The 24,043-nt window shown below is 42.2% G+C and overlaps 1 protein-coding gene across 2 annotated transcripts; it reads right to left on the bottom strand.

Moving 5' to 3' along the window:
* Nucleotides 1–1,604: 1,604 nt before the first annotated feature.
* Nucleotides 1,605–23,731, bottom strand: LOC144497392 (bone morphogenetic protein 2-A-like). Of its 2 annotated transcripts, XM_078218602.1 has the most exons (3): nt 23,247–23,689; nt 15,418–15,484; nt 1,678–2,598 (listed from the first exon to the last, which is right to left on the bottom strand). In XM_078218602.1, the coding sequence occupies exons 1-3, from the start codon at nt 23,563–23,565 to the stop codon at nt 2,562–2,564; spliced, it is 423 nt and encodes a 140-aa protein (XP_078074728.1). In that variant the 5' UTR covers nt 23,566–23,689; the 3' UTR covers nt 1,678–2,561. The 2 variants fall into 2 exon arrangements, with proteins under 2 accessions (XP_078074718.1, XP_078074728.1); XM_078218592.1 differs by lacking the exon at nt 15,418–15,484 and having other exon boundaries at nt 1,605–2,598; nt 23,247–23,731.
* Between the last annotated feature and the right edge of the window lie 312 nt (nt 23,732–24,043).

Below are 24,043 nucleotides of genomic sequence, written 5' to 3'. Positions count from 1 at the left end.
TCCCTATTAGCAGGATGATGTGTTCTTTTGGTCTGTCTACACTGCTAATGTTATTGGGACTTCCGTCCTGCGGAACACCTTTTGAAATGCTGGAGGCTTTTAACCTGCTGGCACATTCATGACACCATTCTTCCCCTTCCTCCCCAATCACCTCTCTTCCACTTTTGAAGTTCCTCTGGTTCTAATGCTGGTTGCATTTTTGCCCTAATTACAAGTTCAAGCACAAAATTTAAAGTTGCTTAAGCTCATTAGCTCAAGGCCTGAACTTTGAAGTGTCAGTGTGTTTAATGGCAATGATACACAGTGTGTCCTTGCACATGCACATCACATATAAAATATTTGCGCTTGTGCAACCTATTTCACTCATGCCCAAATGGTCCTTTTTCCTTCGAAAATGCATCACGTTCAAACTTCTCTGCGTCAAATTTCACCTGTTTCGCTTTATTTTGGATGGGCAAAGTGAAACTTCACAGAACATTTTCGCAGCTAATTAGGAAGAGTTAATCAAATCCATAATGACAGCAGCTATCTGCAAACTGTGCAATAGGCTTGATGCGGTAAGCAGACTCTTTTTAATCCTATGATTTAATTTGTATTTACTTCAGCTAAACACTGGATACCTGGCATTTCATCTACAAGATCAGCCATCCCAATTCATGCCAACATACTCTGCTCCCTTCTTACCATATAAAGGTAAGGAGGGATTGCTGGATTTTATTTAGAATTGTTTGATGTTATGAGCATAGAGAGAAATCTGAATGTCTGCCTGTTTTAGCCTTACAGAAGAAAAATCTGGAGAGAAATACTGCTATAAATGAATGAAATAATCTCATAAATGAATTTTTTAAAAAGCAGACATTTTGGACAGAAAGAAAGCCTTTCACATGGAATGTAAAACATGGAAAATTCGCCAGACGGGGTTAAATTTCCTCATAGCTTCTCCTGTTTCATGGCCAGCTGAATTTAAGCAGAAACCCCATTTATGCACATAAACAAGTTTCTGCCAAGGTGATGAAGCACAAGATGCCCTGAAAACAAATTCACCCCAGGTTTTGGAACTGGTTTTGTGCAATGTGCTTCAGTCATTTCATTCTCAAAGTTTTAATAGATAACCCATTGCATTTTTAAAAATTTATTATTTCACGGGATGTGGGCATCACTGGCTAGGTCAACATTTATTGCCCATCCCTGATTATCCTTCAGAAGGTGATGATGAGCCACCTTCTTGAACTGCAGTCCATCTGGTGTAGGTACATCTACAGTGCTGTTAAGAAGGGAGTTGCAGCATTTTGATCCAGCGACAGTGAAGGAACAGCAATGCAGTTGCATGTCTGGATGGTGTGTGACTCGGAGAGGAAGTTGAAGGTGGTCGTATTCACATACATTACTGCCCTTGTCTTTCCAGGTGGTAAAGGCTGTTGGTTTGGAAAACACTGTCAAAGGATCCTTGATAAGTTAAAGCAGTGCATCTTATAGATGGTACACAATGCCATATACTTTGATTCTAATTACCTATTCTTTTGGATTCCCTTTCTTCTTGAAAGGTGTCCTCAAGAATAAATGTGTTTAATGATACACCATGGAAAGCACAGAAAGACACATATGCATCATCTTTACTTTAATCTGACATGAAGGCTATATATATGAAAGAGTAATAGAGGGTTGAATGTAACTATCATCAGGAAAAATCATTTTTATTGCAGATGGTATAGCACATAAGTACCAATAAATATTCTATGCAATAAATAGCTAAATTAGAAATATGTTAATAAAATTAAGAGCAATGGCATCTGGACACAACCATGTCATCAAATGCTGTAAGTGTTAATTTGCTATTACTGTTAAAATGCAGGAGAGTTAGTGGTTCGTAAGATGCAGGAACACAACAGGGTGCAGGAATAGCTCCATTAGAAAGACGATTCATCTTTGATTTGATTAGTGTATGCATTGTGGCAAGTTTGTATTTTTGAGGACAAGTGCCATCACAGTAAAAAGCATTGTAACTCAGAGGGGCCCGAATCCAGTCTGACCATCCGATCTCCTCAAAAGATACGTGTAGCGATCGCCTACAACACTGTATTTGATTTCTCTGACAGTCCTCAGTCTGGCTTTCACGACGTGTGCGGACTTCTTTGAAAACCTTTTGTGTTTCTATTTCCAGTTCTGCTTCAATGGTCACCTTGTCTTTGGGAACATGTTTGTGACTGGAAAACCAGGGAAGCAACTCAAGTTCAAGGCCATAATTTTTCTGTGGGTAGTTTATCCAGTATTCAACTGTTTTTCGAATGTCCAACATTTCAGCCCTCTGACAATTTGACGCAATGACTTTAGAGCCAAGGAAATGGAGCTGAAATTCTTTCCCTTGAATTGCTGGCTTGAGCAACTGATAGATTTTCAACAGCTGCAGATTTGTCGACCTCTGTTTCTGACGTAAATTAGTATTCTGTTGTAAACGTTTGTAGATTTTCAGTTCACCTCTCAAAATCTTTACTTTAGGAAAGACAAGCCTGTTCCTAGCAATGGAAACATTAAAGTAAATTCGCTGTTTATTGCCGGTCAGATCATTTGTTGTTCCACTGGTGTTTTCCAAAACTGTTCCTGTTACAAACATAAAATAAATATACATTATTCAATAGATTATAAGCAGTGGATAAAAGCAAATTACTGCGGATGCTGGAATCTGAAACCAAAAGAGAAAATGCTGGAAAATCTCAGCAAGTCTGGCAGCATCTGTAAGGAGAAAAAAGGGCTGATGTTTCAAGTCCAGACGACCCTTTGTCAAGTGTCTCCTTACAAATGCTGCCAGACTTGCTGAGATTTTCCAGCATTTTCTCTTTTGGATTCAATAGGTCATGGTGAATTTTCCTTGCTATCTTCTATTTCACTTTCTATAGTCTCAATGCTGTGCACCTTTCATGTAGAAAAAGATTGGGCTAGATACGAGCCGATTCCATGGATTTGCAAGTCAACACCTGTCAGTTGAGTTGGTAACTTTCTTGTCTCTGAGTCAGAAAGTTCCATGTTCAAGTCCCATCCCAGGGCTTGAGCATAAAAATGAAGACTCACATAAGACCATAAGACATAGGAGCGGAAGTAAGGCCATTCGGCCCATCGAGTCCACTCCACCATTCAATCATGGTTGATTTCAACTCCATTTACCCGCTCTCTCCCCATAGCCCTTAATTCCTCGAGAAATCAAGAATTTATCAATTTCTGTCTTGAAGACGCTCAACGTCTCGGCCTCCACAGCCCTCTGTGGCAATGAATTCCACAGACCCACCACTCTCTGGCTGAAGAAATTTCTCCTCATCTCTGTTCTAAAGTGACTCCCTTTTATTCTAAGGCTGTGCCCCCGCGTCCTAGTCTCCCCTGTTAATGGAAACAACTTCCCTACGTCCATCCTATCTAAGCCGTTCATTATCTTGTAAGTTTCTATCAGATCTCCCCTCAACCTCCTAAACTCCAATGAATATAATCCCACGATCCTCAGACGTTCATCGTATGTCAGGCCTACCATTCCTGGGATCATCCGTGTGAATCTCCGCTGGACCCGCTCCAGTGCCAGTATGTCCTTCCTGAGGTGTGGGGCCCAAAATTGCTCACAGTACTCCAAATGGGGCCTAACCAGTGCCTTATAAAGCCTCAGAAGTACATCCCTGCTTTTGTATTCCAAGCCTCTTGAGATAAATGACAACATTACATTTGCTTTCTTAGTATTCCAGTAAGGAAGGACTGCTGCACTGTTGAAGGTGCTCTCCTCCATATGAGATAAATTATCGCCCTGTCTGACCTCTAAGGTGAATGTAAAAGATTCCCTAGCACAATTTAAAGAAAGTATCCTAGCCAATATGGATCCCTGAGTTGGCATTGCCAAAAAACAGATTATCTGGTTATTATCACATTGTTGTACGTGGGGGTCTGCAAATTGACTGCTACATTTCCTATATTACAACAATTAGTACATTTCAAAACTATTTCATAGGCTATGAAATGCTTTGAAATGTCCAGTAGTTGTGGAAGTGCTATATAAATGCAATTATCTTCTTTTGAAGGAGTTTTCTTTTTTCCTTCTGTGGCTTTGCTCAGGGTCACTTTGCTCAGACATGTCAGCTGTGGTTTAGTTGACAACACTCCAGAGACTTAAGTGCAAAAACCTAGACTTATGCCCCAGTGCAGTACAGCAAGAGTACTGCACAGTTGAACATGTTAACTGGATGTTAAAGCAAGACTCCGTCTTACCTCTCGGGAGGCTATAAAAGGTCTCGTGCTATTATTTTATTGAAGAGCAAATGAGTTATCTCCAGCAGCCTGGCCAATATTTATTATTTGATCAACTTCACTAAAACAAACCATATCTGGTTATTATCACATTGCTGTTTGTGGGACTTGCTGTGTGCAAATTGGCTGCTGCGTTTCATACCTTCCAACAGTGACTACATTTAAAAGTAATTCACTTGCTGTAAAGCACTTTGGGATGGAATGTCCTAAGTTTATGAAAGGCGCTATATAAATGCCATGATAAATTCCCCCTCAGTGTATCCCAACAGGCGCCAAAGTGTGGAAACTCGGGGAATTTTACAATAACTTCATTGCAGTGTTAACGTAAGCCTACTTGTGACACTAATAAATAAAAAAAATTGCAAGAAAGCCTTTCTTTTTTTTACTTTAAAAAATTTACAGTTGCAGAATCACAGCTGTAAACTTCATTGAGAGGCTCCAATGTCGGGTACACTGAGGGAGAATTTAGCATGGAATTTATATAGCACCTTGTCTGGTCACCATGTTCATTCCTATATGTGTTTAATAGATCATTTGAAATTACTACCTTTGGTAATGAGTCAGATAGATGCATAAAATTAATGGTATTTTGCAGCAACATCATCAGATCAATTTATGGGAAAATCTATCCAAGGAGTTACCCTGTGGTGCAGCTTCCAAATGGAAAGAAATCATGGCCTATCAAATTTTAAAGAGTTGTCAATGTAATGATGTAGGTATTTTTAAACATTTTTCTTCCTTACTCTTCTCTCCTGAGGACATTGTTTCTTAATGAGATCTATTCCACAGATGTTCCATTGCCTTTCTCCTGGATTTTTGTGTGTCACTCATTTAACAGTGAATGTTGAATGACTTCACCAAACAAGCCTGACGCAGCTGAATCTGACATTCCCCCACACATTGATCAAGGGTTAATGATGGTAATGCTGGTCCAGGTAAGATGAACTAACTTGACCATAATGGTCTTTACAGTTCAGTACAATATTGGGTAGTTATTAGACACATTGCTCTAGGATGGGTTATATCTCTATAATATTTGAGTTCTCAACATTTCAAAAGATTTCCCAATCTTTTGTACAAAATAGATTGCGAACATTGATAAATTATATCTCGTTAAATAAATGCAGCTTCTTTAATTAAAACGGAAATGCGCAAGTATAAAGTCATCAAAATGACTTTACATTTTTGCCTGAACATTTGATACAATAGGGTCATGCACAACAGTTTTCTACTTGCTATTTATTTAAGTTTTGAGTTTATCGTTTTGAAACCAAGTACAGTGGAACCCCGATTTTATGCGCCCCGATTTAGCACAAAATCGGATATGACGCGATCACGCGGTGGACCCTTTTTTTTGCTATTTCCGGTTTAGTGATTTAGCGCGACCCCGATTTAGCGTGACCCCGATAACATTCGTGATAACATTTTATGGACCCCAACCATCACGTTAAAACGGGGCTGCACGGTATATGTCAACAGTTAACATTGAAATAACATTAGCTTTTACCAATACGGATAAGCAATGACAATGGGTGGAACTTAATGCCCCCCCTCCCCCCAGAGGTAAGTTCCAAGGCGGGGGTGGGAGTGGGGAAGGTGCAGTAGGAACTGTAGGATCGGACAGAGGATATAAATGGGGAATCCTGCTGCTTCTCTGCCTCATCCCCATTAAGTCTAAGGCAGGAAGGTTTGAAAGTATCCTTCAGTCCTCCTGCTTGGACACCAATGAGGTCCTTTATAAGGATCTCATCCTGCCACTGCCTGTATTCGACCAGTGGTGGGTGGGGTCTCCCTATGCAGGAAGACATAAGAACATAGGTGCAGGAGTAGGCCATTCACCCTGTTGAGCCTGCTTCACCATTCCATTAAATCATGGCTGATCATCGAGCTCAACAGCACTTTCCTGCACTATCCCCACTTACCTTTAAATCATTAATATCCATAAATCTATCGATTTCTGTCTTGAACGTGCTCAATGGTTGAGCTTCCACAACACTCTGGGGTAAACAGTTCCAAAGATTCACCACCCTCCGAGTGAAAAAATTCCTCCTCATCTCAGTCCTAATGGCCAGCTTCTTATTCTGAGATGGTGTCCCATGGTTCTAGACTCTCCAGCCAGGGAAAACATTCCATTTATATCTACCCTGTCGAATCCTGTAAGAATATTGTATATTTCAATGAAATCACCTCTCGCTCATCTAAACTCTAGAGAGTACAGGCTCAGTTTCCTTAATCACTCCGCACAAGACAATCCCCCATCCCAGGGATTAGTCTGGTGATCTTCTATGGTAAGTATGTCCTTCCTTAGATATGGTATCAAAACTGGACACAATACTCCAGAGGCGATCTCCCCAAGGCTCTATACAATTGCAGCAAGGCATCTTTACTACTGTACTCAATTCCCCTTGCAACGGAAGGCCAACATACTACTTGTCTTACAACAACACATATATATACAGGCCGGAATTTTACCACTTCGCCTGCCACGGGAATCAGAGCGGGCGAGGGGCGGACAATGGAAAGGTTTTTACGGTTCTGGAGATGAGCAGGCCGTAAAATCCATCCTATACTATTTGCCTTCCTTGTTGTTTGCTGCAACTGCATGCTAGCTTTTAGTGACTCATTAACAAGTCACCCAGGTCCCTTTGGACATGAACACTTCCCACCTCTTACCATTTAAGAGATACTCTCCATTGCTGTGTTTTTCTACTAAAATGGATAACTTCACATTATTCACATAATATTCCATCTACCAGGTTCTTACCCATTCACTAAGCCTGTCCAAGTCCCCTTGAAGCCTCCTTGCATTTTCCTCACAACCTATATTCCCACCATGTTTTATGTCATCAGCAAATTTGGAAATATTACATTTGGTCCCCACATCCAAACTATCAATATAGATTGTAAACAGTTACTGATCCTTGTGATACCCTAGATCCTTGTGGGGATCACAGACCTTGGGCTCCTCTCTTTAGCAGCAAACCCGGCAGCTGCCACTGACTGGTAAAGCTGCCAGCCAATTAAATCCCACTCCAACCTCATCAACCTGCCCCACAGCACATTATGGTTCATCCCCCGATCCCCACACACACCCCTGCCATGATATTATTCTGCCCCCAGGTTTGGCTGTAACAAGGTTTTTTGTGTCAATTTACAGAGGGTGTACTTTGCTAATGCTGCAGCAATCCCTCTATTTATGCTTTCAAATTGTAAAGAATTAGCCAGACATTTTTTAAAAATTAAACAAAGAGCAAGGTAAGTTTATTGAAACTATTTCCCAAATTAAGAAAAGACTAGGTAAATTGCAACCACCATTCATATGTTGTACACATCTACCTAGGCACATACACATTCCCGCCTGTACAGATGGTAGAATAAGAGGATAGGCTTAAGGACCTTTTACAGTTCATGAAAGAGATAAAACAAAGGAGTTTATGGCTGTTTTTTGGCTGGTCTCAATGTGGTAACGATGCAGCCACTTTGTTCAGTTGTCTTCCTGGGTGAAGTTATATGGAGCAGATTTCCACAGATTTTCATCCCAAAAGATTTCGGTTTGCAGTAGATTTCTCTTCTTGGAATGGTTACTTTGCAAATCCAGGCAAAATACTTCCATGAATGACAGAGAGGGCAAATGGCTTCAGTCTCAGTACAGCATTCTAGATCTCTCTCCTGCTTGGTAAACAATTTCTTAAAGTACTCTGCTGGCTGTATGTTTGGGAGAAATCCTATTAGTCCATGTCTGCCTGCAGTCATTGCTTTAGAACAGATATTGTATTTTGATGTCTCATTTCAGAAACACTTATAAAGTTTCAGGATGGTGTTATGACTCTTGACCAGACCCCAAAGATTTTGGAAAGATTCAGTTAGGGAGTGTTAACGTTTTGTTTAAAGTCAACAAAGTTTGAGATGTAAAACACTTGCTCAATGAATAAAGCCATAAGATTCCATGGGTTTTTTTAAAAAAGCACATCTTAGTAACAGGATGTAGTCTTAGTACTCTTCCTTGGGCTGCAACATCAGAGGGAGATGGAGCAGGGACAGCAAAGAAGAAGTGGGAAGAGGAGGGAGAGAATTGTTGTCAGTAGGATGGCTTATACACCGAGGGTCTTCAGTGACTATCTTTTCTACTTGCACTGTCAGCAACAGTGCATCTGGTGGCTGTGCTTCACCAAGGAGATGATCACAGAACTGTGCCATGTCTTGGAAGCAGAGTTGCGGCCTCAGTACAGGGCAACGGCATTGCTTCCAATGTCTGCGAAGGTGACCAAAGCGACATTAAAAAAATCTCATAACTTACTGTCTGTTACTGCACCATGAGGTCACACAGGCTCCATATGCCAGGAGAGGGGACTTCATTGTCTCCTGCCTGAATGGAAAAGCAAGAGGAGCATGTATGTAGCTTTGCCATGACAACAGGTTCCCTCATGAGGCAGGATGCCATCTATGGCAAAGTTGAGTTGAATCACAAATGCAAAGGTTATCGCTTGCTGAATATGCAGTTGGTGTGCAACCATGCTTAGCACATCATACTTGTAAATGCCTGATATCCGAGTTGCAGTCATGGTTCATTCGTGCTGCGCTAGTCCACAGTTCCAGCACTCCTTCAACCAACATGTCAAATTAGAGGGAAGGAAAGATTTGAAGACTTGCATTTATATAGCACCTTCCATAACCAGGTGCCAGGTGTACATGCAGGATCGGGAACCTAACACCTAGGTGAATTCCATATCCCAGCCCCGCTCCCGAGCTGACTCGCTATTGCAATGCTATTTTAAAATTTTAAAATGGCCTAATTAGTCTGGAGGTAAGCTGGGCATCCAATTACAGGTGTGAGCACCTCTAACAGGTGGCAGCTGCCTACTTTGTATCAGTGGAAAAGACAGGCAGCAGTCCTTGTTTAGGCCACTGCTGTCTTGCTGATTTGAGCAAACAGCTCAACCAGAGTGGATAGAGGAGAACCAGTAGATGTGTTGTATTTGGACTTCCAGAAGGCATTCAACAAGCTACCTCACAAAAGGTTAGGTCATAAGATAAGAGCTCATGTGTTGAAGGTAGCAATATTGGCATAGATAGAGAATTGGCTAATGGGCAGGAAACAGCGAGTTGGGATAAGTATTTTTTTCCAGGCTGGCAACCTGTAACCAGTGGGGTTCCACAGGGATCGTTGCTGGGATAACTGTTTACAATATGTATTAATGACTTGGAGGAAGGAAGCAAATGTACTGTAGCCAAATTTGCAGATGACACAAAAATAGGTGGAAAGGCAAGTTGCAAGAGGGATACAGTTTACAAAGAGATATTGATAGGTTAAGTAAGTGGGCAAAAAGTTGGCAAATGGAGTATAATGTGGGAAAATGTGAAGTTGTTCATTTTGGAATGGAGAACAAAAGAACAGAGTATTATTTGGGGCATAGAGTATAAAAGTTGGGGTCTGATGTTGCAGATGTATAGAACGTTGGTTCGGCCGCATTTGGAATACTGCGTCCAGTTCTGGTCGCCACACTACCAGAAGGACGTGGAGGCTTTAGAGAGAGTGCAGAGGAGGTTTAGCAGGATGTTGCCTGGTATGGAGGGGCTTAGTTATGAGGAGAGATTGGGTAAACTGGGGTTGTTCTCACTGGAAAGACGAAGGATGAGGGGAGATCTAATAGAGGTGTATAAAATTATGAAAGGCATAGATAGGGTGAACGGTGGGAAGCTTTTTCCCAGGTCGGTGGTGACGTTCACGAGGGGTCATAGGTTCAAGGTGAGGGGGGGGAGGTTTAACACAGATATCAGAAGGACATATTTTACACAGAGGGTGGTGGAGGCCTGGAATGTGTTGCCAGGCAAGGTGGTGGAGGTGGGCACACTGGGAACGTTTAAGACTTATCTAGATAGCCATATGAACGGAGTGGGAATGGAGGGATACAAAAGAATGGTCTAGTTTGGACCAGGGAGCGGCGCGGGCTTGGAGGGCCCAAGGGCCTGTTCCTGTGCTGTATTGTTCTTTGTTCTTTATTTAAATGGAGAAAAACTGCAGAAAGCTGTAACATTTTGGGGGACTTGGGGATACTTGTACATGAAGCACAGAAAGCTAGCACACATGTGCAGCATGTAATCTGAAAAGCTAATGGAATGTTGATGCCTATTTCAATGGGTTGGAATATAAGAATAGGGAAGTCTTGCTGCAACTGTACAAGGTACTGGTGAGACCACATTTGGAGTACTGTGAGCAGTTTTGGTCCCCTTATTTAAGGAAAGATATTGGCTGGAATTTTCTGGCTGTTCGCACCCCACCGCCACTGCAGGTGAGGACAGAGAATTTGGCGCTCAGCCAAATCTACGTTCACTGCAGCGGGCCAGAGAATCCCGCCGACATGAACGGTCGGAAAATTTTAGCCATTATTGGCAGTTCAGAGAAGGTTCACTAGGATGATCACCAGTATGGAGGGGTTATCTTATGAGAAAAGGTTAAACAGGGTGGGACTCAATTAAATTTAAGTATGAGAAGTGATCCCATTGAGACATATAGGATTCTTAAGGGGCTTGATGGGTAAACGCTGAGAGGATGTTTCCCCTCATGGGAGAGTCTAAGACCAGAGGCCATAGTCCCAGAATAAAGGAGTATCAATTTAAGACTGAGATGAGGAGGAATTTCTTCTCTCAAAGAGCTGTGAGTCTTTGGAACTCCTTGCCGCAGGGAGCAGAGTCCTTGTGTATATTTAAGGCTGAGAAAGATAGATTTTTGATCAGTTAGATGAATTGAAGGTTACGGGGAAAGGGCAGGAAAGTGGATGTGACGAATTTTGGATCAGCCATGATCCTATTGAATGGTAGAGCAGGCACGAGGGGCCTACTCCTGTTCCAATTTCTTACGATCATATGGTCTTAGCTCCTTGGAAGGCTAAGTCAAAAGCTCCACAGATTTCAACTCATCAGAATTGAAAATCACCAGGTCCCTACAGCACAACACGCACACGTGTTAAAATTCCAAACTCAAAGAGATGGGCCCTTGAATGAGTTAATTAATGAGCTTAAGAGGCTGTTAATCGGTGGTGAATACATTCCCACACCCTCTGTTTCCCACCTCCCCTCCCTCCCAACCCCTCTGCCAGCCCTTTGAAAATATGAAACTTTACCAGAGGATTTGGGATTTCAATACGACCACCGACACCACAATTTTCAAAGCCCGCTCTCACTGGATTCCAATCCCACATCCCATTGAAAATTCCCAGGAATGTCCCAAAGCACTTTACAGAGAATTAAGTAGTTTTGAAATGCACTCACATTTGTGACTCAATCTCATGAGCCTATCCATTCTACACCTCGCTGATGAATCCTATCTGCAACCCGATCACAAATGGCCAGCATTCATAAAATGAGAGTCAAGAAAGCATACGGCATGCTTGCCTTCATCGGTCGGGGCACTGAGTATAAAAATTGGCAGGTCATGCTGCAGTTGTACAGAACCTTAGTTAGGCCCCATTTAGAGTATTGTGGTCACAATTCTGGTCACCACACTACCAGAAGAATGTGGATGCTTTGAAGAGGACACAGAAGAGGATTACCAGGATGTTGCCTGGTCTGGAGGGTATTAGCTGTGAGGAGAGGTTGGATAAACTCGGTTTGTTCTCACTGGAAGGATGGAGGTTGAGGGGTGACCTGATAGAGGTGACCAGAATTGTGACCACAATACTCTAAATGGGGCCTAACTAAGGTTCTGTACAACTGCAGCATGACCTGCCAATTTTTATACTCAGTGCCCCGACCGATGAAGGCAAGCATGCCGTATGCTTTCTTGACTCTCATTTTATGAATGCTGGCCATTTGTGATCGGGTTGCAGATAGGATTCATCAGCGAGGTGTAGAATGGATAGGCTCATGAGATTGAGTCACAAATGTGAGTGCATTTCAAAACTACTTAATTCTCTGTAAAGTGCTTTGGGACATTCCTGGGAATTTTCAATGGGATGTGGGATTGGAATCCAGTGAGAGCGGGCTTTGAAAATTGTGGTGTCGGTGGTCCTTGTGTTTACGTAGTGCAAATATCTCAGTTATTGACTGCAAATGTCCAATTGAGTGAATTTTTCTTCCTCCTCAATCTCTTCCTCAAGCCTTCAGCCTCCCATTCTACTCATTGACCAGACAGCACTTCATGTGTATGTGATACATAAGGGCACAAGGGCATGGTGGGGTGAAGGAAATGGAGGGAAAACAAGGGCTGCCTGGTTCCATCATCTGTAGATTGTAAATCATAACTTATTGTGGAATGAGAACCAAGTGGGATTTGTGAAGGTGCATCAGGTTGGAACATACCGTCATCCTCAATGGATTCAGCGGCACTGCTGGTTTTGGAATGATTGAAGGCTGCTCCAATTACACCCAGCGCCAGCTCTTCCATTGGGATGAAGATATGCAGTCATACCTGACCGCCCCCCCCCCCCCCCCCCCCCCCCCCATCAGTTAGCTGCTGCTGCCTATTATGGGTCACCTTGTCCTGTAAAAGAGAGGAAGTGTGTTAGTGAGTCTGGGGCAATGTGTTTGGGTGATGTGCCTGCCACAGTTGAATAACTGGCAGCGTGTCCAAGCTGTGAGATATAGATACATGTCTTCCAAAAGTGTTATGTTTCTGAGGGTGAGGTAAAGCACACAAATGTGAAGAAATGCGTTGATTGAGATTGTTGGCAGGTGTCTGAAGGAGGTATCGTGAATGAAACAGTGCGTGAGGTGAGCGGAGCAGTTCCTCGGATGTGGCGTGTGAGCATGCATTCACTGACCTTGGCCATTCATGTGAAGTCATTGAATTTTTTTCAGCACCGCATCCCATTCTTCGGGCATTGACTGCTACAGCTGCCTGCTCCCACTCCTTCTCAGCGCTTCAATCAATCAGCAATGCAATCAGTATCTTCCATTTGCTTCCCTTGTTGGATAGACGTGAACTAGCTTCCCCCAAAGACAAGGGATTCTCAAAGAAAAATACACCCATAATGAAGTGCTATGGAACCATTTAAACACCACCCGGGAAATCTCCATATTTCCCTTATGGCCAGTTGACACAAGCGTACTAAAGGAATCAGGCTGAGGCTATTCCAGGCTTTCTCAGGCTATCCCAGCATCCACAAGTGAAAATCTATAAAAGTAAAATTCTCAGCATCTGAGGATAACTGAAATCACTGACCACCAGCACACCACATGCACAGCACGACTAGTGAACCTTAAGCTCATTATAAATTGATCAGTGATCAGTAGCAACAAGACTTGGATTAAAACATGAACAAAGCATCCCTGCAATCCACAGGACAGATCCTACTCTGAAAAGGTGATCGTGGGATCATTCCTTGAAATATTGCAGTTGATATGGTAGTGGTTCTTCCGGAATGGTAAGAAATTTCTGAATACTGACCCGGTGACCCACTTAAGTCACAATATCATCTGACTTGGAGACGATAATGTTCCCATGCGATTGCTCCTTATGTCCTTCTGAGTGGTAGAGGTTGAAAGTAAGGGAGGCACCATCAAAATAAACTTAGTGACTTGCATACGGCACCCTACATAGCTACTGCTGTCACAATATACTGGCAGTGAAGGGGGTGAATATATGAGTACAATTTCCTGATCCATTTTCCTGTCTGAGACATTAAACAAAAATCAATTTTTAATCGTCGACATTCTTCTGCTCTTTCAATGTGTTGAGGTAGCTCTGCTGCAGCACTGCCTGAATTTTCAGAGTTGGCTATGGTGAGTTCCCTCTTGCTTGGGGGGATTTTGTTAGGAACCCTCCCTGAAAACTTAATGAACCCCAACCCAAGAAAATGTGTCAAGATCAGGAGAGCAGGGCTAAGCTGGACTTTACCCTCCAAGGGCTGATTCAGGAAAATTCAACCCTCAATTCTCGATAAGTCTACTCGGTAAGTTGTACCATTATATACATTCACCCAAACGCAATCTTATCTGGATGATACTTATGAACAACTTGAGTTTGACTCTGTCGGTTTAACTTTCCAATGTTTGACCTAAACTGATAAAAACAAATTAAAGCCCTCGCCATGGAAAAGCACTGAAATCTGAGTTTATTTGTTAACATTGAAAAAATAAAGTGCATTTTGCAATTTTTGTGTAATAATTTGTATGTTCTGATCATGTTCCAGAGCATCCTGCAAAGTAATAATAAATTACTGCATTATCACTTGCAGTTGAATCAAATTGTGTGTTTGAAATAAATACAGCTGGTCTCGTGAGGTGAATAAACTTCCATTATTTGCCCTGATATGGACTTGTTTGCAAAAAGCAGCAGAAAACAGTCTCTAAAGATAACCCATCTGGAAAAAATACCAAAATAAACTATAAAATTAGCTGAAGGATAAACCAAGATCAGAAAATGTACTCATAATTAATTTACTATTTATTACTTTTGTCAATCTTTTAACTTGTATTTTCACTTTAGTCACCATATTTTACAACATCCTCCAGTCAACAGGGTAAGTGGTTTAGACTGTGGACAAAGAGGCAGTTAATGGTGCTGACAAAGGGATAGTAGTGTCAGATAGATATTCAGGCTAAAACAGCACTGGAATCAGCTAACGTTTGATGCTGGAAGTAATTAAACTATTTATTTATTACATTTTAAATCATAATTTACTTTCCCCTTCTGAATATAATGGCATAGGCCCATTCATAGAAACAGTTTTTTTGACTGTTATTAAAGTCTACTGTTTGTACACTTCCTCATTCTCTCTCCCACTTCCCATTTTGGATGTTCCTGAAAAAAACAGCCTGGAGATTAAGTCCGAGTGTGAACATCGGTCAAGAATTGATTTAAACTCTGACTTGGATTCGATGGTTGGAAAGCCAGCGCAATGAAGCTGTTCTGAAAATAATTTATTTTATTTGTCATCCCTTCAACTATAAATGCATTCAGGCATTATGTAATAATAATGTCATCAAACAAAACTGTGTGCCTCAGCAATAATTTAATTACCTATTGTAGTCATGGCTTATAAGTGTGTAAATCACCATGATAATTTGCCTATCATGGCTTTCCAGTATTAAAGGAGAAAGAAAACCTAAGATTACGGAGAGATCATTCACGACATAATATTCTTACACCATGCTATTTTAAAACAAGAGTAGTAAGGTATCTCCAAGCTGATTGATCACCATATTTTCCCCTTCATGGACGTGGTCTTTGGTGTCCGTGGAATTTCTCTGGTGTTCTGCTCCAATCCTATACAATACAGAAACATCTCAAATGCATTTTTTGTTCACTCCAAGCAATAACTTAGATGTCAGAACTTCAAACACAGCTGGCTATTAAGTAAGAAGGCCCAAACCCAGAAAATTAGCTTCATTTACAGCAATTGCAGATGGATTACAGCTGGATGGAATGAATAGGAATCAGACGGTACTGGGTGAATACTCAGGCCAGAACTACATTGGAATCAGGGGATTTCTGATTCTGAAAATTATAAAATCATTCATAATCCTATCCTCAAATTACAAAGAACAAAGAAAATTACAGCACAGGAACAGGCCATTTGGTCCTCCAAGCCTGCACCGACCATGCTGCCTGACTGAACTAAAACCCCCTACCCTTCTGGGAACCATATCCCTCTATTTCCATACTATTCATGTATTTGTCAAGATGCCCCTTAAAAGTCACTCTTGTATCTGTTTTTACTACCTCCCCCGGCAGCGGGTTCCAGGCACCCACCACCCACTGTGTAAAGAAGTTGCCTCGTACACCTTTAAGCCTTGCCCCTCGCACCTTAAACTTATGCCCCCGAGTAATTGACTCTTCCACCCTGGGAAAAAGCTTCATAATCTTGTAGACTTCTATTAGGTTGCCGCTCAACCTCCATCATTCCAGTGAGAACAAACCAAGTTTCTCCAACCTCTCCAACCTAGCTAATGCCCTCCATACCAGACCACATCCTGATAAATCTTTTCTGTACCCTCTCCAAAGCCTCCACATCCTTCTGGTAGTGTGGCGACCAGAATTGAACACTATATTCCCAGTGCGGCCTAACTAAGGTTCTATAAAGTTGCAACATGACTTGCCAATTTTTAAACTTAATGCCCCGGCCGATGAAGGCAAGCATGCCATATGCCTTCTTGACTACCTTCTCCACCTGCGTTGCCACTTTCAGTGACCTGTGTACCTGTACACCCAGATCCCTCTGCCTATCGATACTCTTAAGGGTTCTGCCATTTACTGTATATTTCCTATCTGTATTAGACCTTCCAAAATGCATTACCTCACATTTGTCCGGAATTGATTTCATTCCCCACAAATATCCAGAATAATAGATTGTTAGTGTCACATCTTACATCCTTAAAATAATTGTAACATCATATTTGGGTGCTAATTTTAAATTTTTATCAATATTGGAAGGTTCAATCCTAGCAAGTATAAGGTTAGAAACATATATCTTACTCTACTGTCTTTAGGAAACTAACTAAACCCATGAACATTTAGTTAAATGATGTTGTTTAGGGCACAGTGCAGCATATAGAGTGCGCATACGTTGATTTTGGAGAAGAATATAACTACTTCTTGCCACATTTACTGGAGGTATATTGAGTACAATGAGTGTTTAACTGTTCACACACTGTGATCATAGGAGAACCAATCTGACAGGATATCTTGAATTTAATAAAGGAAGAGGTTAGCTTTATTACTGATCTAAGTAAAATAAAATATGGTCCAACTTTAACACACGCACTCTCGAAGTTCGCACACACACATGCATACACCAATGGACTACAGAGTGAAGAAAGATAGATTTGCCACCTTAAAAGTCCAGAGAAAGAAAAGGGGCGTACAGTCTGTAGGTTGGTGGCTATTCTGGCTTCAGGCTCAATTTGGTGGTCTTGCACCTTCCTCTGGTGGTCCCGATGCTTCCAATTACAAAAGATGTAGATGGTTGATTTGGCTGTTCCACTAGAAATGGTAGTGCTGGGCTGAATTCTTTTCAGAAGTCTCTGTCTGCAATAGGGGCATCCCTGGATGGTCACATTCAACAAACAGGCTTTCAAGCTTGCAAGGTGGACTGGAGAGAGATGGAGGAAGGAGGGACCCCACTCAGGCATTCTCTCATCAGTATCTCAGCTGTTTGTCCTCTTACTGCAGAGAAAGCAGGCTTTAAATACACAAAAGGTGGGCCTGGCACATGACTGTCGCCCAGCGATTCAAAATGGTTGTGACTAGTATATTTTCAAACAGTATATTTTCCCTTGTAACTAAATAATTTCATATCAGAGAATCCACTGTTGAACATCCCAGGAGATTGCCTTGATGTCTTCCTAATGGATACAGGATATGTGGCTCACTCATACTCTCCTGGGCCATTGTCCTTGATGAGTCTTTGCAGACATGGTACATCTGTTATTACAATATAAAGAGTACAGTGATGCAAATTACAGTAGCTATCTTTGTTGTGAGCTCAGTCACACTTCTAGTCTATGTTTTGAAGAGTCTCTTTTTAAAAGTGCTGTTTGATTTCCCAGCCAGTGGAATAACTATGGAATAAATCAAAAACTGAAACGGGAGAATCCGTCAAAGAAAGTCACGCAATGTTGGTCTGAGGAATCGGATGATCTCCTGCGGGACTGCTTAGAGTCAGTGGACTGGTCAGTATTTAAAACTCTGCGACCAGCCTGAACGCGTTTGCCACTACAGTAACTGACTTCATTAGTAAGTGTGTAGAAGACTGTGTGCCAAAAAAGCAACAAGGTTTGCCCTCAGCCACTTACTATACTCCTTATACACCCATGACTGTTTAGCCAAATTCCCCTCCAAATCAATTTTCAAATTTGCTGATGACACCACCGTAGTGGGTCGGATCTCAAACAATGACGAGACAGAGTACAGGAAACAGATAGAGAATCTGGTGAACTGGTGCGACGACAATAATCTCTCCTTCAATGTCAACAAATTGAAGGAGATAATCATCAACTTCAGGAAGCGTAGTGGAGGACATGCCCCTGTCTACATCAAAGGGGACGAAGTAGAAATGGTCGAGAACTTCAAGTTTTTAGGTGTCCAGATCACCAACACCTGGTCCTTCCACGCGGACACTATAGTTAAGAAAGCCCACCAACGCCTCTACTTTCTCAGAAGACTAAGGAAATTTGGCATGTCAGCTACGACTCTCACCAACCTTTGCAGATGCACCATAGAAAGCATTCTTTCTAGTTGTATCGCAGTTTGGTTGGGCTCCTGCTCTGCCCAAGACCGCAAGGAACTACAAAGGGTCGTGAATGAAGCCCAGTCCATCACTCAAACCAGCCTCCCATCCATTGTCATGGTCTACACTTCCTACTGCCTTGGAAAAGCAGCCAGCATAATCAAGGACCCCACACACCCCAGATATACTCTCTTCCACCTTCTTCCATCGGGAAAAAGATACAAAAGTCTGAGGTCACGTATCAACTGACTCAAAAACAGCTTCTTCCCTGCTGCCATCAGATTTTTAGAACATAGAACATAGAACAGTACAGCACAGAACAGGCCCTTCGGCCCACGATGTTGTGCCGAGCTTTATCTGAAACCAAGATCAAGCTATCCCACTCCCTATCATCCTGGTGTGCTCCATGTGCCTATCCAATAACCGCTTAAATGTTTCTAAAGTGTCTGACTCCACTATCACTGCAGGCAGTCCATTCCTCACCCCAACCACTCTCTGCGTAAAGAACCTACCTCTGATATCCGTCCTGTATCTCCCACCACGAACCCTATAGTTATGCCCCCTTGTAATAGCTCCATCCACCCGAGGAAATAGTCTTTGAACGTTCACTCTATCTATCCCCTTCATCATTTTATACACCTCTATTAAGTCTCCCCTCAGCCTCCTCCGCTCCAGAGAGAACAGCCCTAGCTCCCTCAACCTTTCCTCATATGACCTACCCTCCAAACCAGGCAGCATCCTGGTAAATCTCCTCTGCACTCTTTCCAGCGCTTCCACATCCTTCTTATAGTGAGGTGACCAGAACTGCACACAATATTCCAAATGTGGTCTCACCAAGGTCCTGTACAGTTGCAGCATAACCCCACGGCTCTTAAACTCCAACCCCCTGTTAATAAAAGCTAACACACTATAGGCCTTCTTCACAGCTCTATCCACTTGACTGGCAACCTTTAGAGATCTGTGGATATGGACCCCAAGATCTCTCTGTTCCTCCACAGTCTTCAGAACCCTACCTTTGACCCTGTATTCCACATTTAAATTTGTCCTACCAAAATGAATCACCTCACATTTATCAGGGTTAAACTCCATTTGCCATTTTTCAGCCCAGCTTTGCATCCTATCTATGTCTCTTTGCAGCCTACAACAGCCCTCCACCTCATCCACTACTCCACCAATCTTGGTGTCATCAGCAAATTTACTGATCCACCCTTCAGCCCCCTCCTCTAAGTCATTAATAAAAATCACAAAGAGCAGAGGACCAAGCACTGATCCCTGCGGCACACCGCTAGCAACCTGCCTCCAATCCGAAAATTTTCCATCGACCACCACCCTCTGTCTTCGGTCAGACAGCCAGTTACCTATCCAATCGGCCAACTTTCCCTCTATCCCACACCTCCTCACTTTCATCATAAGCCGACCATGGGGGACCTTATCAAATGCCTTACTAAAATCCATGTATATGACATCAACTGCCCTACCTTCATCAACACACTTAGTTACCTCCTCAAAAAATTCTATCAAATTTGTGAGGCACGACTTGCCCTTCACGAATCCGTGCTGACTATCTCGGATTAATCCGCATCTTTCTAAATGGTCGTAAATCCCATCCCTAAGGACCCTTTCCATCAATTTACCAACCACCGAAGTAAGACTAACCGGTCTATAATTACCAGGGTCATTTCTATTCCCTTTCTTAAACAGAGGAACAACATTCGCCATTCTCCAGTCCTCTGGCACCATCCCCGTGGACAGCGAGGACCCAAAGATCAACGCCAAAGGCTCTGCAATCTCATCCCTTGCCTCCCACAGAATCCTAGGATACATTTCATCAGGCCCAGGGGACTTATCGACCTTCAGTTTATTTTTGAATGGACCTATTTTGCATTAAGTTGATCTTTCTCTACACCCTAGCTATGACTGTAACACTGCATTCTGGACTCTCTCCTTTCCTTCCCTATGTACAGTATGCTTTGTATAGCATGCAAGAAACAATACTTTTCACTGCATACTAATACATGTGACAATAATAAATCAAATCAAACATCATTATTTGGTATAAAGCATGTTTTCTTAACAGCAGCGTTTCAAAATCAAACCCATTTAGCACTGCACCCAATTTGTCAATCGTGAGCACAGACAGTATATGAACTTACAGCATCCTTCCATGAAATATTCTGGTATACGTTATATTTTCTCATAAGCATCCATATAAAATAGTAATCCAAGCATGCCAGACACTTTGTTATTTAACAAAATAGTTTCAATGAGCACTATAATGATAATGAGATAATGCTGCAGCTTTATAGGACCCTGGTTAGACCCCACTTGGAGTACTGCGCGCAGTTCTGGTCACCTCATTACAGGAAAGATGTTGAAGCCATTGAAAGGGTGCAGAGGAGATTTACAAGGATGTTGCCTGGATTGGGGGGCATGCCTTATGAGGATAGGTTGAGGGAGCTTGGTCTCTTCTCCCTGGAGAGACGAAGGATGAGAGGTGACCTGATAGAGGTTTACAAGATGTTGAGAGGTCTGGATAGGGTAGACTCTCAGAGGCTATTTCCAAGGGCTGAAATGGTTGCTACGAGAGGACACAGGTTTAAGGTGCTGGGGGGTAGGTACAGAGGAGATGTCAGGGGTAAGTTTTTCACTCAGAGGGTGGTGGGTGAGTGGAATCGGCTGACGTCGGTGGTGGTGGAGGCAAACTCGTTGGGGTCTTTTAAGAGACTTCTGGATGAGTACATGGGATTTAATGGGATTGAGGGCTATAGATAGGCCTAGAGGTAGGGATATGATCAGCGCAACTTGTGGGCCGAAGGGCCTGTTTGTGCTGTGGCTTTCTATGTTCTATGTTCTATAACAAAATTCCTAAGAAAATTTGGAAACTATATCAGCACCATTATTTTTTTCTTTTTCCTAATTATTTTTCCATTGCTACTTAGCAAAATTGCACTGGAATTGCTAAATTACTGTTGCCAGCCATTCACTTCAACAGTAGTATGATGAACAATTAAGAAGGCAAATGGCATGTTGCCCGATATTGTAAGGGGATTAGAGTACATGAATAAAGATGTCTTGCTACAATTGTACAAGACTTCGGTGAGACTGAAACTAGAGTACTATGCACAGTTTTGCCTCCACCTTTAAGGAAGGATATACTTACACAAAGGTGGTACAACAATGAGTCACCTAATTGGTTATTGGGGTGAGAAGGTTGTCCTATGATAAAAGTCAGAGTAAATTGGAGCTATACTCTCTGGAGTTTAGAAGAATGTGAGAAATTTTCTTTGAAACATACAAGTTTGTGAGGGGGTTTGACAGAATAGACACTGAGAGGTTGTCCCTCCCTGGCTGAGGAATTTAAAACATGGAGCACAGTCTCAGGATAAGGGGACAATCATTTAGGACAGAGATGAACTGAAATTTCTTCACTTAGAGGGTGAAGAAATTTCTGACATTGTGAATCTCTGACATTGTCAGCCCCAGAAGGTTGTGGATGCTCCATCATTGAGCATATACAATAGACAAGTTTTGATCTTGCAGTGAGTCAAGGGATATAGGGAGTAGGTGAAAAAAGTAGTCAGGGCAAGAGGTCAGTCATGATCGTAATGAATTGCAAAGCAGACTCAAGGCGTGATATAGCCTATCCCTACCCTCATTTCTTATGTTTTTGTGCTCTGGAATCTCTGAAAAGTAATATGACCTGTAGATAAATTGTGGCTTTGGGTGATAGAGTAAGATGGGCAATTTCAATTCAGTAGTTTTTTTTTAATCCATTCATGGACTGTAGGTGTCGCTAGTTGGGCCAGCATTTATTGCTCATCTTTAATTGCCCTTGAACTGGTAGGCTATTCTAGAGAGCATTTAAGAATTGACCACATTGCTGTGTATCTGGAGTCAAATATAGCCAAACTAGGTAAGGACTGCAGATTTCCTTCCACTGGCATGGAGTGGACAGGCCAGATATACTATACAAAATTGCTGAGCTGCTCTCACTGCCGTAAAGTGTGGGCTTAGGAAACCCAATTCTTCCTTTACTTCAGAGTTGCGAGGCCTGTGATACACTCCTGTCCATAGATTGCATTGGTATTTATTCCTGATGTCATTATCTATTTGAATAAAGTAGAGGAGGGGCGGCGCAGTAGCACAGTGGTTAGCACTGCTGCCTCACAGCACTAGGGACCTGGGTTCAATTCCCGGCTTGGGTTACTGCTTGTGTGGAGTCTGCACATTCTCCCAGTGTGGGTTTCCTCTGGGTGTTCTGGTTTCCCCCAGTCCAAAAGACGTGCTGGTTAGGTGCATTGACCATGCTAAATTCTCCCTCAGTGTACCCAAACAGGTGCCTGAGTGTGGTGATTAGGGAATTTTCACTTCATTGCAGTGTTATGTAAGACTACTTGTGACACTAATAAATAAACTTTAAAGGAGCCACAGTCTCAATGTTCAAGTCACCATGCCTTCACTTTAGAGCCATCCCGGTGTTTGCTGGCAGCGGGAAGTTGGAAAAACTGCCTTCCATAACTCATCAAGTTTTCAGAGAGAACACGCTAAAGTGATATTATATTTGATAACGTTAATTTTCTCAAATCTAATTCCTTAAAAATCGATATCCATTTAAAAAAACCTCCCTGTCTGCTCCAGTTCAGTCGAAACATTCACTCACCGAAAATATGTTCTGTCAGTGGATTTTCACAACGCTAGATGATTTAAGTGCGTTGGTAAATTGATACTACCTACCACACGTACATTATGCCATGTTAATAACATGCACACGATATGCACTCGATCGGGCAAAGCGCTTACCCTTCTGAACAAACATGTTGACAGAACTTATTCTGAGAAGTTTCTTGTCCGCCAAGCTAACGTTTTGATCGAATTGGCTCACACGCTGTAGGTAAAGTTGATACATTTTCTCCTCCTCTGATTCAGAAATGTTCATTCCTGAGATGGGGGGTCGCTTTATTCCTAGTTGCTCCACCACTGTTTTCTTGATCGTTTCCATCCGGATTTGTTTCTCGTCTCCCCACCTCAGACTGGATTGAGATTCAGGCTCACTGCTCTTGATGCACGTTAGTGTCAAATAAATAGAAACATACACGGAATAATAGCGGTGCAGTTCCATGCTGTGAAATTGCCGTCTAATTTCCTGGCAAGTCCTGCACCAGGAAGTATCGATGCGGATGGAGGTTCTCTCTTTTCATGCAGCTTTGTCTCCAGTGAGGGTGCGTGGGTTTATATTGAGTCCAAAGTTGACCCTGTTCGCCACCGCCTTTTGTTTATTCGTTTTCCTTTAAGGACAAAGCTACTTTATTAAAAGCACCCGAGAACCAAGTCATTTAGAATTCTACATTTATATTTTGTCATAAGACAAAATAGATAGTGGCACAATAAAGCTCAAACAACACGAGAAAATTCTTCTAACAGGTTTATTTGTAATAGATTAAATAAAACACTTTGTCAGGATATCCAAAGATGTGCGGGTTAGGTGCTAAATTGCTCCATAGTGTCCCGAGATGCGTAGGTTAGAGGAGGGATTAGTGGGGTAAATTTGTGGGGTTATGGGGATAGGGTCTGGGTGGAATTGTTGTCAATGCAGACTC

The sequence above is a fragment of the Mustelus asterias genome, chromosome 1 (genome assembly GCF_964213995.1).
Source record: "Mustelus asterias chromosome 1, sMusAst1.hap1.1, whole genome shotgun sequence".
Lineage (NCBI taxonomy): Eukaryota > Metazoa > Chordata > Chondrichthyes > Carcharhiniformes > Triakidae > Mustelus > Mustelus asterias.
Note: the sequence above shows the minus strand (reverse complement) of the source record. Positions and strands in the feature narration are given on the sequence as shown.